The sequence below is a fragment of the Parasteatoda tepidariorum genome, chromosome 1, assembly GCF_982258835.1.
Source record: "Parasteatoda tepidariorum strain Cologne lab strain chromosome 1, Ptep-v5.0, whole genome shotgun sequence".
Classification (NCBI taxonomy): Eukaryota; Metazoa; Arthropoda; class Arachnida; order Araneae; family Theridiidae; genus Parasteatoda; species Parasteatoda tepidariorum.
Window position 1 is genome coordinate 46,806,878 of NC_141755.1, and position 15,848 is coordinate 46,822,725.

The 15,848-nt window shown below is 27.5% G+C and overlaps 1 protein-coding gene across 1 annotated transcript in view; it reads right to left on the reverse strand.

Moving 5' to 3' along the window:
- Positions 1-570: 570 nt before the first annotated feature.
- Erk7 (Extracellularly regulated kinase 7) overlaps positions 571-15,848 on the reverse strand; it is a 29,054-nt gene continuing 13,776 nt past the window's right edge. The window contains exons 6-13 of the mRNA XM_043057425.3: positions 11,106-11,245; positions 9,239-9,296; positions 9,018-9,152; positions 8,722-8,824; positions 4,170-4,239; positions 3,952-4,016; positions 3,573-3,728; positions 571-2,212 (exon numbers count right to left, since the gene is read on the reverse strand). Coding sequence (XP_042913359.2) covers positions 2,018-2,212; positions 3,573-3,728; positions 3,952-4,016; positions 4,170-4,239; positions 8,722-8,824; positions 9,018-9,152; positions 9,239-9,296; positions 11,106-11,245 — 922 coding nt within the window. The 3' untranslated portion in view covers positions 571-2,017. The remainder of the gene's footprint in view (positions 2,213-3,572; positions 3,729-3,951; positions 4,017-4,169; positions 4,240-8,721; positions 8,825-9,017; positions 9,153-9,238; positions 9,297-11,105; positions 11,246-15,848) is intronic.

The window sequence follows — 15,848 nt, forward strand, 5'->3', positions numbered from 1 at the left end:
ATAGAATTTAGATTTATATGCTTTAAAATATTCTTATTTTTTAATTGGCATTCCTTTACACAAAATTTTACAAGTTGTAATTTTTTTTTGTGTCTCTAAGATGACTAGATTTGTTTAGGAATGTTATTTAGGCACTTATATGAGATCCCAGATCAATTAGTAAATGCAATTTTTACTCAATACCAAAGCTACACAACACCTATCTGCAAATTCCTGCATAATAAATAAAATATTGAAAGACTCTGGTCTTCAAGAGACCTACATTACAAAAATAGTTGTAAAAAATTATGATTCGAACTAATTTGTTCAAACCTGACTAGTATCATTTGTTCATAAAAGTTATTTAACTTTTAGTTTAAGGAAATAATTTTTAAGCTGTATTTATAATGTAATGATTTCCTGCGCACATCATTACAACTCTTAAGAAAATGCACTATTTTATCATATGAAAGATTTGAGCATTTCATCATATAAATGAAGCGGTCAATGTTAAAAGGGGATATGTAACATTTTTATTAAAATAAGTTTTTTGTTGGTAACAATGCTTGCAGTGGTGTTTGACCATTGCCATTTTTGTTTTCAGCTTTTTCATGCTGTGCTTTAAGTTGCTCTTTTTCTTTTTTCCTTACTCACATCTAGTACTGTATTTAAGAAATCAAACTTTAGTATTTCTCTGATTTTAAGTTTTGGAATATCAATCGTCGATTATCAAATACAGAGTAATTTTCTAGACTGCCTAAAAGGAATCCAATAATTTGTAAGCAATTAAAATAATCTTTCCACAATTGACACAGTTTTTTTTGGTTTTTCTCTAAAGTGCAGATTTGCAACATACCACCCCTATTTAACATTGACCGCTTCAATTATAGTTACAACCATGAAATTATACAATACATAAACAAGTAGTGATCAATAATTTATTAAAGGATATATGCTTTATTTCCTTGTATATCTAAATCATAATGATAACGGCTGACACACTTTTATTAATTTCCAAATGAATTTTAATAAAAATTTCGTACATTAAATATTCTTAGTCAATTATTTTTTATTTAATATAAATTTTTACTAGTTAAATGAAAAGATTTTATGAATAATTTTAATCGTTCTGTTTTTATTTCATAAGTGAAATTGTAAAAATAACTTTTTTTAAAACTAAATCCATTTAGTTATTTAGCTAGAAGCTAAGCAGAATTGGAGAATGTCATTTCCTAAATAGTATAGGATTTAAATAAAAAATGAATTCATTATTTTATATATTGATAATTGATTGGCTCAAAAATGCTTAATGCTTAGGTATTTTTTTTCACATTTACCTTTTTTACAGCTTTTTGTTACTATCATTGTTACAACTGTAATTTTAACTCCTTTAGTGTGTTTATATATTTTGTGAGAGTTTCATATGTGTGTTATTGTGCTTATAAAGCCATAACATCCTCCAAAATAAACTATCCGAATAAGGCATTTAAAGTCTTATCAATTGTCATTGATAACCTTAGTAATCACTAAATTAAAATTTTTACTTGATTGTCCTCATAAAAATTTAAAGAAAAAGAAAATTGCTAAAATTTTCACATTTCCTAAATTTCCTTCCTCTTTTTTTATTTATAAAGAAAATTATGTATAATTTTCACCCATACTATTCAGTTTTTATAATCTGAATTACTTTATTTCGAAGAATTCAACGTTTGTTGTAAAAACACCTTGCATATAACATTACATTACATTCCTCAAAATGACTTGACTATGGATGCCTTTTAAATCACTTGCTGTACAAATTGTATAATCTATATTATCATTCTTATACAATGTACCATAAATTATTTACTACATAGTTCCAGTTGAGCACAATAAGAAATAGTTTATAGTTATATGTAATAAAAACGTATTACATGTCTCAAAAGAGCTCAATAATAGATGTTCTTCAAACTATTTACTATACAAATTGCATGCACTATATTATTTACTTTTTCATTCTAATAGAATGTGTTGTAAGTTATTACACAGTTCCAATAGTTTACCATCTTTTTTCTCGCAATGCTTGCAGTCCAGTCACAGTTATAGTCCCGTATGTCAAATCTTGATGATAACTTTGTAATTCTGCTTTAGCAGAACTGTTCAAAGAATGATTCACGGGATTTCCAAACTGTTTTTTACCATACTTCCTTTCAAATGAACGTTTCTCTGTTATAATTTCTTTTCCGTCGATATCCTGCAAAGAATAAATTACTATATTTTACACGAGAGTTATTTTATATTATATCATGCAAAATTTTTGTGTTAGTAATAAAAGTGATTTAGGGGAAAATAAAATAAAATTTAAGTTTTTTATTTTTTTTATTCCATTCTATACTTTACTTTATTATTAGTATTTACATTCTATATTTATTATATTCTATACATTATTTTCTTTTAAACCTTTTTTATTAAGAAACGAAATTTTACATTAAAAGTTTCTTCCACAATTTTGCAAAAAAATAAAACCTATATAATGTAAAAAAAATTTCTAATTAATACATTTACAAAGTTTATTTGCATTATATTATTATAAATGAGCATATTACAAGTTACTAATTTATAATTTGGGCAAAATGATTTTTTTCCTTTTGTCCATGTGTCCCTGCTTATTCACATTAAAATTTTTTTTGTTTAAAAAAATAGTGTTATTTTTTAAAAATAAAATCATTGCATTTTTAAATATCAATATTTTTAGGTACGCAATACATTTTTATGCAGTAACAAATCCATTGATAAGCTCAGATAACTCTTTTTTCTTTTTCTTTTTTTTTTTAATCCTGACCTTAAAAAAAATAGATTCAAATTCTTTTGTTGCTTCTCATGAAAAAGAAAACAAGTTATGTTTTTGGATCATTCCTTATTTTTTTTTTTTAAATAGATGGTTAAAATAATATAATTACTGTCTCTCTCATGAGCTTGATATGAGGACATATTTGTTTTTGCATCATAATGTTATACTGATTCGCATCTGGGCTGTAATTTACATGTAATCCTCATTTGGAAACCCTAAATAGTTCTCAAAAACCACGCCAGATGAAAGCCATCCAGGATATTTAAAAGTATATGATCTCTGGAAGTCAATGGAAAATTCAAGAAAGAAGTAAAAATCTGATATTTTGTTTATTTATTTTAGAGGGTATAATACATATCTTTTACATAAAAAACAAAATATGAATATTCACTTTTTCGATGATTAAAATTATGTTGATAAAATAAACCACAAAGACACCAATTTCTTACTATATAGGATAAACATTTCCGAAAATAAATTATTACATCACAATACTGAAAAATTAAATAAGTTTGTAGCATATTTAAGTATTTTTTGTAACTTAAATGAAATATTCATGGGCTACAATGGGTTAATTAATTAAAAATTATGTGCGCTAGACATTGTTGCAAATTTTTAAGTAGCAATATGTACAAATTTTAGAGTTCGTATTCTTCTTTTAAAAAAAGAATTTTTTCTGGTAACTTTGCTTTTCTTGTAAAATTGAAATTATACTTAAAATTTAGATTTTCGAATTTATTTATTTAAAAAATTAATAACAAACCTCAGGACTTTGTCCCCTCAATACTACTGGATGGCGAAATCCTAGACTGAACTTGCCCCGTTCAGAAAGAAAAGGTGGTGTCAAAGTTTTCCTTCCCATCGGAGCCATCGTTTGCTTCTTTGCAATTTGACTCCTCAAAAGGGCTTCTTTGCGCTCCTAAAATTATTTACGAAAGAGTTATATATAATTTTTTTACAATGCAATTTTGGGAAGTTTATAAAAGTGAAGTATGTCTATAGAAAAATTAATTATGTTATTTTCAAATGAAATTTAATTTGTTGAAAACGTCAGGTTACATTTTAAAAGATAATACTGACTTTAATTAAAAAGAGGTTTTGTTTGTTATAGGTACAGTTTTCAATTATTGTATGAAACTTACATCTATCGTTGGGATTTCATCAATAACTCTTTGTTTAACAAAAACCCTCTTCTCATTCTTTTTTTCTGTTGGGAGAAAAATACAAATTAAATTGTTGAATTGAATCAAATGAGGATTTAGTGGCACAAGGTCCAAAAAGTATATGCTGTGACAAGCAAATTAAATTGTATTTAACAAATAGTTATATTCCTACGCTAAAATTGTATTTTTTGCATTACCTGAAAATGAAGGCATGTGTATTGGAGGCATGACGGAGTCTTGTTTTCGTTCCTCATTTTCTCCAATCATCTTTGAAAAAAAAATAATTATAATTAGGGAATATTTTTTTATCTACATAATCTATGATAATTTTTACATATACAGCTATTTAAAAAGAGGGATGCATTAGGTTTAAAAAAAAAAATTTTTTGGGTAATGTGAATTCATTTTACTACTTAGACTGTTTTTTAAACTCCTACTCAGAGCTTATTCTCTTTAGTATTATTTTTGGCAGTTCAATTTAAAAATTAATTTATGGTTCTACAGTTCTCTAGAAGATTCTTATAGCACTTTTCTTTCTTTTAATCTGTATTTATGACTCAGTTTGATTTTACTCTCTTCGTGGTTTTCCTCTCCATGTATTGGAACTAACTCCTTTTGATGGAACTAACTCTCACTTGCAAGTGAGAGTTAGTTCCATTAAAAAGTCCTCCACGAAGACAAATTTCTCCCAATTCTTGATCCAGGAGTTTCCTTGTCTTCTGGATTGGGTTCAAAATTTCAAAGCTATTGAGTTGAAAGTTGGTAGTCGTAAACCCTAAATTGGATCGTCTGTTCAACAACGGTTATAAATAAAATAAAATCTGTCGTAACAAATCACTATTGGTACTGAATTGGATGTTGTAGTTTGAAGTGTCTTTTCGGGGCAGACTTGGATCATTAATGCAAATTGATGGTATTATAAATCTCTTATTCTATATTGGAATATTATATGAATTTCGGCATTAAACAAAATGTTTCATGAAATGTCATGATTTTAACTATTTTTTTTTTTTTAAATCATGGAAAGTCATGGATTTAGGTCGCCAAAAAATCTAATTTTTAAAATGGATATAGAGATATAGATTTTTAAAATGAATAAATGACCTATAGAGCTTTTAATTTTGAATAAAAATCAAAATAAAAAATTTAATAATAGAAAAGAATAATATGAAGAAGGGATAATAAATAAACATTCTCGGCATTTGTATAAAGGATAAACAGATAGTGCACAGGTATTCTATTAATTTTATGCTGCTGACAGCTAAAGATTTCCGAATCTTTTTTAACACCTTAGTGCCAGATACTCTCTGTCCACCTCCGGCTGTGCGGTAGGCGTATTGACAAAACATACCGTAGATTGTAAAAGGGTTGGCGAAAATATCTATCGGCGTTGAAGGAGCGTCTCGCAAATCGCCAAACAGCTGTGTGCTTATGTTTTTGTTTTGTTTTCGGTATCACGTATCTATCATTCACCAAGTTATATATGGGTGTCACATTTCAGAGATTCAAATAAGCTGATCTTCATTAGATTCTTCTGCATTAAATGAAATATAAAGCGTATTTTTTTGTTATAGCTCCGACATAATCGTTTGTATTTGTTAACATAATTGTGTTTATTAGCGTTTTTTAGAAGATCGTAATAAAACTAAGATAAAAAAAATTATATATTATTACCTTCTGTATTTTCATAACTTTCATTAAATGTATACGCGTATTTCGAGTAGTGAACTTCTTTACCTACTCATCCACTTATTAAAATTAATAATTTAACAATAACCTCTAATCCTTAATAATGAAATGATTATTACAATAAAGTTTGTTTACTTAAAAGATTAAAAAAAAATTATTGTTCAGCAGTGACTTTGTTACTAATTCTATATTCATTAATTAAACTTAATGGTTCTGCTCGATAACCATTTACAATTTTTTTAAAATTTTATTTAATTTTCAGATTATGGAATTCCTTAAATATTTTTCGACGTAGAGGTTATTTAGCAATAATGCGAAAAGCTGAAATTTATAAATGTATAATATTTATAAATGTTTAAGAGAATTATTAGCAGCTATTTTGTACTAATTTTTTTAGTTGAAATGTTCATTATACACAGTTTTATAAAAATAATCGTAAAATTCATTGAACGATGGATACATTGACATTTTAAAATGCAAGTAGAATTCAATAATCATTTCATTTTATAACTGTAAAACGGTAGATAAGTAACTTCGTTATCAAGTTTTACATGATACGAGAATATTATGCTATTGCTTTATAATGAAAGAACAACATTTTAAGTTCTAAACTTTTTGTGGAAAAGAAAAAAAAAACGAAATTTTTTTCCTGTCATCAGTGTTAGCGATTAGAGAGTGTTTTATCGTATAAATGTTAAGTCAGTACCGTTCCATTTTAAATAAAAATGCATTTTGTTCCGGAAAAAAAATTACTTGACTTTGTCAATAGAAATTCCCTAATTATTGTAGCAAGAACTTTTAAATTTCTAATCAAACTTTCCTCTATTATAATTTTGTGCAAATAATTATTATTAATAATATAAATGACTATTAAAAGGAATTAATTGAGAATGTTCAATTTTAATAAATTAACTGTTTACGCAATCAGATTAATAACTTTTTTCATAATTTACAAATGGAGAAAAAGTCTTTTACAGTTTAAAAGTGAAAAGAAAAATAAAGTTGAGATTAAATTTATTAAGTAAGCATAACTCGAAGGAGGTTGAAGTAAGGGCATTAGACGAAGTGATTGTGTTTTTTTTAATATTATTTAGAAAGAATTTTTCTAAAAGTATTTCTTTTAAAGTTTTTATCAAACTTTTGTTTTTTATTTATCTATAGTTATTGAAAGTTAAGTTGATGATTTTTAAGTTGAAATGAATGCCGCCCTGCTTTGCATATTTCAAATATTATTTCTAAAGAAATGTATAACTTAACATTAAACACCCAGGACCTTACAATTGTAAATCAAACAATCACTACATTTATTTATTAAGAAACACTCCTATGACCTGATAATAAATTGATCTAAATCTTAAATGTGAGTTTTATAACATGTAATTTATTTAAACTCAGCAGATACATCTAACCTCTGTTGTCGCCAATGTCTCAATTTTAAAATATAGTTTTTCTTTTAAAAATTTTCTGATATTTTCATATAAAGGATAGTATTAAGTTCGAGAATTAAAAATTTGTGCCCAAAAAAGTTGCTAAAAATTATAATTATTATTAATATATGACAACAGGAAGTTTTTAATTGAAGGTTGAAATTTTTTTTAATTATGTTATTTTTTAATTATATTTTTAATTACCAAACTCATATAACAGTATTTAGGAATCTATAAATTTATGTTACGTATGATAGTTGCATTATAACCTGTGTATAACCTTTATTATTCTTATATTGAAAAGGTATCAAGTTATCTATGACCTCCATAATGAATGAAGTATTTACCGACTTTTATATATATTAAGGAATTGAATCAATTTTTCACAAAGTTTAAAATCTCATCTCATTCCAAAAAAAATTTATTTCATAAAATTATGCAAAAAAGTAATTTAATATATATTTTTTTTATAATGAATGCTTCTAGTAATGAAACAAACGCTTTCAAACTTTATTTTAAAAATATTGATTATTCGTTTACAAGAAACTATTACTTTAAAGCGTGATAAAATTTTTGAATACTCTATTTTTTTTCTAGTAAATAATATGTCTTTGTTAATTTCTAAAAAAATAATCTTTATAAAAAAGCTTACATTATTCTTTTATAGAGAATATTGATTTCATTGAAAATATCACTAAAATAAAACAGGTTATGTTTTCTTACAATAAAAGTTAAATAGAATTAATTCTTCAAAATAGCGTTTCAATAAAACATAGTATTAAAATGTTACGTTATTTTTTGTGATTGGTTCATTAATAAATTATTTTTATTTCTTCGCAAACACAATTCTTGTAAAAAAAATTAAAAAATTGAATCTGTTTTATCAAAAAACTAGATCGTTTTATAAAATATAAATTATAGCGCTTAATAAAATATGAATACAGTGTATTTGTAAAGTGATCCTGACAATAAAAAGGTGTTATTTTCTTTTTTATTTTCTCTGCTAAAAGGAATTAATGAGTTATTTTTATTCATAATGGCTAGTCGAGGAGAAGAAGAAAATATCGAATTACACTGCTTAGGTTAATGTAATTTCGTTCTCCCACCACATTTACGCGTAATCCATCGCCAACTCCACCTGCAATCGCCACGTTTACAATCTACGGTATGTTTTGTCAATACGCGTGCGGTAGACTGCCACGGCGACAAGTTGAAAATTTTTTCCGCATATCCATATTTGGGGATGTCGGGAACCTAATTAACCTTAACACTAGATTGTCCGAGGAAGTCATTTTGACTGCTTTTTAATTTCAATTAGAAACACAATTTTGTGACTTTTTGTACAACATATAATTTTTTATTGTTAATATTTACTAATAACTTGTTATATAAGTGAAAATAATATTAAAAATTAATTTTAAACAAATTTCATTATGCATTAGTTATTCTTTCACAATGCAGTCATTTTGACTGCTTTTGGGCAATATAGGTATTTTAGTCGTTCTAGTGTTAATCATCATATCATGTAATTTTTCTACTTATTGAGAACGCATAAAAGGGTGAGATGTATCGATATGTAATTCATTTAGTCAGTTTTCCGATATTGTTCTTATTTCGGGAAATAAAAACTTACCTCGTATAGCTTGTCCCTGTATTGCTCAACAGACAATTTTGTATCGTCACACAAAGGAGGTATCGCATTGCTGAGTTCTCTTGGCGTTGTCTGAGAATGATACCTATTAAAATCAACAAGGCTTACTTTCACAAATAGTTATTTCGAAATCAACAAAATCTCAATCGAAGTACTTTTTAAAATCGATTTTTGCTTACATTATTTTAATTAACACTCATGAAATTTATACATGAATTAATAATTAATTTATGAAACATAATTCATATAGTTGAATAGATATTTTAGTATTGATTTACCTTGAAATATAAGGGTGCTCTAACCCATCTTTAGCTGTTAGGCGCCGATTTGGATTTAATGTTAAAAGCTTTGAGAGCAAGTCTTGAGCGTCGTTTGTACAACCCAGAAGTATATTTCTTAGAAGTCTTTTTGGTCTATAAAGAAAAAAATAAAATGAAGCATTCATTTTATTTTATTAAATAGTTCAAATGAAAATGGCAATAAGAGGTTTTATTATTACTTGTTGGCAGCTCGTCCTAAAACAAAGGCTGCGTAACCTGTACAAAGACTGTCTATGTCTGAAACAAAACGCAAGTTAATTATATTGAATTAAAGATAATTAAGTAATGATATCAATGAATAATATAATTAAAAGAATTAGATCTCTTTGTGTCGTGTGGAAAAAAAGGTTTGTAAAAAATGCATACATACTGCATCAAAGCTGCTTTTCACCCCTGCTGATTGGATAATTTATAAACTAAAAAATTACAATTTACTGGTTTATGAACAACAAAATATCAACTGGCGATGGCAACTGTTCGGGGAGAAAAAAAAAAGCATTTTTGCTGAATTCTAAAAAAATATCTTAAAGCAAAGTTGTAAACTCGACTTGATTCACTGGTTCGTTAAATGCTGTATCAGCTAGTTTGAAAATTTTAGTTTTGTGAAATTGCTTGAAAGCATTGAATGTCCATTCCTAGCATGCTCTTACCAATATTCTTTCAAACTATTAGCTTTTTTTATTTAAAAAAAGAGAAAAGAAAAATGTTACGTATGAAAAATACTTATTAACTTATTTCTTGTTAATAATTGTCTTGCCTGAATTGTTAATTGAAAATTTTTTTAATAGGTTACAAGTAGTAATCTTTTCATGTTTGCTTGAAAGTTTGACTGTGATATTTTGATAAGCATTGAAATTAGGTATATTGTCTAAGTTATTTCTTATTAACCAATTTCAAGCATTAAATGCGTTTGAAGAATTGCCGCTTCTTTTTTTCGTATTCTAATGTATCCCCAAAATGAGATTTTTTTCAGAAAAAAAAAAATTTGTATTGTCACCACACTGATGCTTTCAACTAAAGCTACTCCTCCGTATTCGCTTCGTCATCGTTAACTCTTTAACGCAGAATTTTTATGAAACATATTTTTCCAACTTTTTTCCTTATTTTGGTTAAAATAAATTTAGGTTAAAATGATGAATTTTGAATTTAGGTTAAAATAAATGAAAAATATTGTGTTTAACTTTTTTATAATTTATGCTTATGAAATACAGAATGAAACACAGAAAACTTTTTCTGCGTTAAAGGTAAAATCTTCCAAATGCTGCTCACTTCCAAAAAATAATTTTTCAAATTTGCACTTTTTTGCAGTTATTTAGATCTAAGAGAAACAGTTATTCATCATTAATATTTCTTTAATTTACGAGTCAATTATTACGAAATTTTTGAACATGAAGAAAAAACTTACTATCAAACTTTTTTAATTTTATATTTTAGTACAAAAATAATAGCATAAATATAATTTAGTACAAGTATAATTCGATAATCTAAATTTTTTTTTAATAAGTATTAGACTTTTTCATAATTAAAAAAAATACAAAAATATATTTTTACTTGTAATTAGATCGTAGGGAAAAAATAGGAAAGAGACACCGGTGACCCATATGCGTTAAATCTGTAATGTCTTAAAACTGATTAACCATTTTATAGAAAAGGAGATAAGTTTTATTTATTTTTCACAAGTGTTACAAAACTGTCGAAAGTTAATATAGTTTTTCAGTTCTTATAAAACAAGGCATTATAAATAAATCAAGGAAAAAAATGTATAGAAAAGTAAGCAAGGAAAATAACCTAAATGAGCGAGCTCTCAATTAAATTATCTACAAGAAAGAAAAAAAAAATTTGTATTTTAAAATATTTAAGAAATAGAGATTTTTAAGATCGGGAGACTAAATTGTTTTTAGGCTAGAACCAATTTTTCAACTGTGCACTTCGTAATATTTTCCTTTCTTCCGTTTCATATTGCCTCAAAAGAAAACAAATGCCCTAGTTGATTTTTGAAAAAAATGAACTTAGGATTCTAATATAATATAGGATACAATAACTAACCTGATTGCATAGGATGAGGTAGTGCAGCCATGATCCTTTCTACTTGATTCAGAGTGGAAGTACCTGGAAAGAGGGGTTTTCCGCTGATCACCTCCCCCATGATGCAGCCCACACTCCAAATATCCACCCCCTTCGTATACCTGGGAAAAAATGGACAATGAATGCCATACTTACTATCTATGTTATATAAACGCATATCTGGCTAAAAAAGTGGTATAATTTCTTTTTCATACTGGTACAAAGAACTGAAATATCAAGTGAGTGGGCAGACATGAGAATGAAACATAAAACATCTAATGAAAACGATATCTACTAAAGAAAACATCATCGTATTATTTAATTCAGTTTATTTGAATCCTATTGTATCTTCAAACTGATTTAAAATTTATTCTTGTGTATGTACAGTGCGCAAAAAAAATATATATATATATATAATAAATACATAAATAACCGAAACACCTTGAATAACTTTTGATCAAATGATCGGATTTTTAAATACTGAGACTCAATCTTAATGGTTTAAGGGGGTGACCTCACATATACTAATTAGTAAGAGCAGACGTTATTTTTCGTTACGAAATCAGATACAAAAACGTACTTTCTTTGAATAAACATACCTTTTTGCGATGGATTTGGATTTCTTCTCAAAATATAGAGAGTGGTTGCAATCTGGGAAATATGGTCACAATAGTTTGGTCAGGAGTGCAGTTCAAAGTTTGGACCTCTTAATGTTCATTTTATTTCTAAAGAATTTCGCCACATTTCGAGAACGTTTTAAGAGAATTGAACAATTTTTACCCTAAACTATTAGATTTGTTTATAGAAAGATAATATCTCGTAAAACATAATTTTTAATATTTATTTATTATTTTTAATATATATTTAGAATTTTGTAGAGAGAAACGTTTCAAGAATTATATGTTTTTAACTTCAGTCTTCAAAAAATAAATGGAATTGGAGCCTCTTAGTTGTTCGTAATTTCATTATTTTACTGTTGTACGAAAAAGAATACATTCTTATTTTAAAGCATTTAATTGCGTATTTTACCATACGTCAATATTAGTTTAATTATTATTACTTTAAGTTTCATTATTATTATTTTAAATTATCGCATCGGAGAATTCTGCAATGTTACTGTTTTTAATAACTTCCGTACCTCAAAAGTAACATTTATTTCTATGAATTGTATTGGATTTCTCCTTAATTTCCTTTTTTTCCCCTTTCTTTTTTTTATTCTTTTTTGCATCACTTGCTAGTTTAGAGTAATTTTCATTTTTAAAAAATAAGGTTTAGATCTATATCTTTTATTTTAATTATACTGTTTGCTGATTAAAACGAAAATATTTTAAAAGTCACTTAAAAAATAATTAGTACCCAAATTATATTTAATTTAAAAGTGAATAATTGAGAATGATTAGCTCGTGCATTTTCACATCATGCACCATTCGTGAATTATTTTCGCTTTTGAAAATACTGTTTTAGGCATACTTTGTATACCGTCAGTAGATTGATTACAATCGAGTACGAGATGATGTCAGTTTGTTGTTATCTTGCCAGCAATGTTTGATTTTTTAACCAATTTTACTTTAAGAATTAGTGTGTGCATGCATCCTAAACTAACATTACTGACTCTTATGTGTATCGCATTCTATTGTTATTACACCAGCAGTGGTGTAAAGAAACAATCCTGGTGTTTTATGATACCAAGAATTGTTTTTGATATTTGATTATACATAGTAAAATTGCAGCTGCAACAATTGTAAGTGTTCTGACAAACAGAAATTGTTTTACAGTGCATGTAGCCACATTTTTTGTTTACGTTTCACTATTATAGTTTATTTAATTTATTGATTCATTTTGTTTGTGCTTGGTTATGGGCAACACATATTTTCATAAGCGTTAGAATCAATTTAATAGCTTCATTGCAAAAAAAAAAGCAAAAAAAAATCTGTTTAAAAACCAATCCGTTTAAAAACCAAGAACATTTTTAGAAATATATTCGCTCTAAATTTGACCAACAATTGTTAATTTGTCAATTTTATGAAATTTTTTGAGCGATACCTATAGTTTTGTACTTAAAAATGTAATAGTAAATGTACTGTAATAATTTGTAACAGTTTTGTATTTTAGTTACAAATTTGAATACCGAACTATAGTCATCAGGTAAAAAAATTACAATTGAAAAAATAACTATTGCTTGAAAGAACTAGTGCAAATATGTTACTAAAAATGCTCTTGCTTTTTTTTAAACAAAATCCTCTTCCAATAAAATTTCTAAATGGATTTCATGTGCATGAAAATATGTGTTATCAATAAGTCAACACACAAAAAATGAATAAATAAATAAATAAACTGTATCAGAGAAAAAATAAATAAAAAATACTACTACATGCTCTGCTAATTTTTGTTTCGTTTATCTTAGCACCAAATATGGTGGATACTACTTTTTTCTACAGTGTACCGAAAATTATTTCTGGTGTTTCACAACACCACTTTCGGAGTAAAATAGTTACCACCATTTTTGGTGTTAAAATACACTAACATTTTTAACAGTGTGCTGATACTTCTGACCTCCGCTTGATCACCAGCATTGATGGTGAATCTTATGTTTACTCAATAATGTCCAGCGTCCCTTTTCAAAGACTACTCTAAAAATACATAATAGGATAAATTTGACCTAAGTAATTTTCATGTATTAATTTCTTTTAATTCTACGAACAAGAACAGGTTGATAATGCAGCAATTTTGTTTCCGAGTTCCGACTCTGAAGTACTAGTTTTCAGCAGTGTCAAGAAGAAAATTATTAATTTATTTACATTCATCAATTATTTTAGTTAATATAATTGTAAGAATACTTTTTTTTTCTTAGTATCTCACACAATTTTAAGTATTGATCCTTTTTAATTTCACGAATTTTGAGACCCCCCTTCAAAGCATTTTTGCATTGATTGTTTTTTTTAAGTACAAATTTTCAACTAAAACAAAACACTTTCAAACACAGTTTTCTTAAGAAATTTTCCAGGTGGTTTAATTATCTAATATTAGTATAAAAAATCAAAAGGAAATTTTATTTATTAATTAGGTTTATAACCGTCGTTGAACCACCGACCCAATTTTGGGTTCACGACTACCAATGTTCAACTCCGTAGCCTTGTAATTTTGAACCCAATCCAGAAGACAAGGGAACTCATGGATCAAGTATTGGGAGAAATATTGCCTTCGTGGAGGATTTTTTGAAAGAACTAACTCACATTTGCGTTACATGTTGAGGAAGACCCCGAAAACCTCACACAGTTAGTTTGACGGCAAGGGGACTCTAACCCATGATCCGTCTACCACTGAACATGTTTTTACGTCAGCACTGAGGTCGGTGCAAGCCGGGTGCGGAATTCGTATCGACCAGCCATCGCTGGGATTCGAAACAGGTTTACATCATTGAAAGGCGAACGCTCTACCCCCTGAGCCACAGCGACTCTCATTAATTAGGTTAACAAAATTAGCTCGATAACACGTTAAATCTATTTTCTGCTGAAGCTTTTTTATTCTCTAAAAAAAATGCTACATATATTTTTCTTTAATTCCAAGGACTTAAAGGTCATGAAAGTTTTAGATAAACTGTTATACTTCTTCCGGGAAAACTAATTTTTAGTTTTTAAATTTACTCTTGCTGAAAAAATAAAATGAAATCGACTTTTCTTTGGCGTTAAATATTTTTTATTCTCTTGTGAGTTTAAAACTAAGACAATAGCACAATGCCTCAGATTGCGTGTAGTCTTGCTGATGTAGGGCATCACGTGACTTGTGTCGCGTGATTCAGAATAACAGCTTTAAATTACGGTTTCCTTTCAACCTAAATATGCTTAGTGGGACGCCTATCACATTTATTAGTCGGATTAAATTAATTTTGTTAATACTTTTTTTATTGTAGTTCTCATTAAATAGCTCAAAATCGGATAGATTCATTAACTTTTTTCCAAGAAAAACCATTAACATCAGAGTTTAATTTCGAATTGAAAGGTACTACGGGAAAGAATTTTTAATGATCTCAACACCTTTACAAGAACAGTTAAGCTAATTTATCGTTTTTCAATATTTGTTCAGTTATGAATTATAGCAATATTTTTTATAATTTATTTTACATGCGATGCGTTAAATCCAAATCAATCCTATTCTTAACATGTAACATAATATAGAAACTCTCATAAACTATTAATTATTTGAGAATTATGTTGTTGTTGTTTCTAATGCTAATTGCCAAGATTAGCAAGCCTGCTTGGTGAAACCAAGCTAATTTAAGGCAGAGGGTGCGTTTTTTGTTTTTAAGTGGCGCCATCTATGGCCAAGAATACGACTTCACACACACGTCACAGCCCATTTATAGGGCGGACTCATTCATACATCCACAGATCGTAATTTTGACCTGAACCAGAGAATGAACAAATGAATACCTCCCCGAGAGGTATTGATTTGTTATGGGAACATGGATGTCTTTGTAACCCGACAGATTTAACGTGCATCAGTTACTACTCGGCCGGCGAGGATCGAACCCCTTGGACATGGACCCAACTTCTTACTAACCTGGCTATTCTTTGAGAATTATAATTTTAGATTATAAATGGCTACTTTTAGAATTACTACTTTGGTGGATATTTTTAGAATCAATACTTTAGATGGATAGTCTTAGAGTCACTAAAGCCCTGAATATGCTTGTTAATTTAGGGGTTTAAGAATCACTATTTTAGA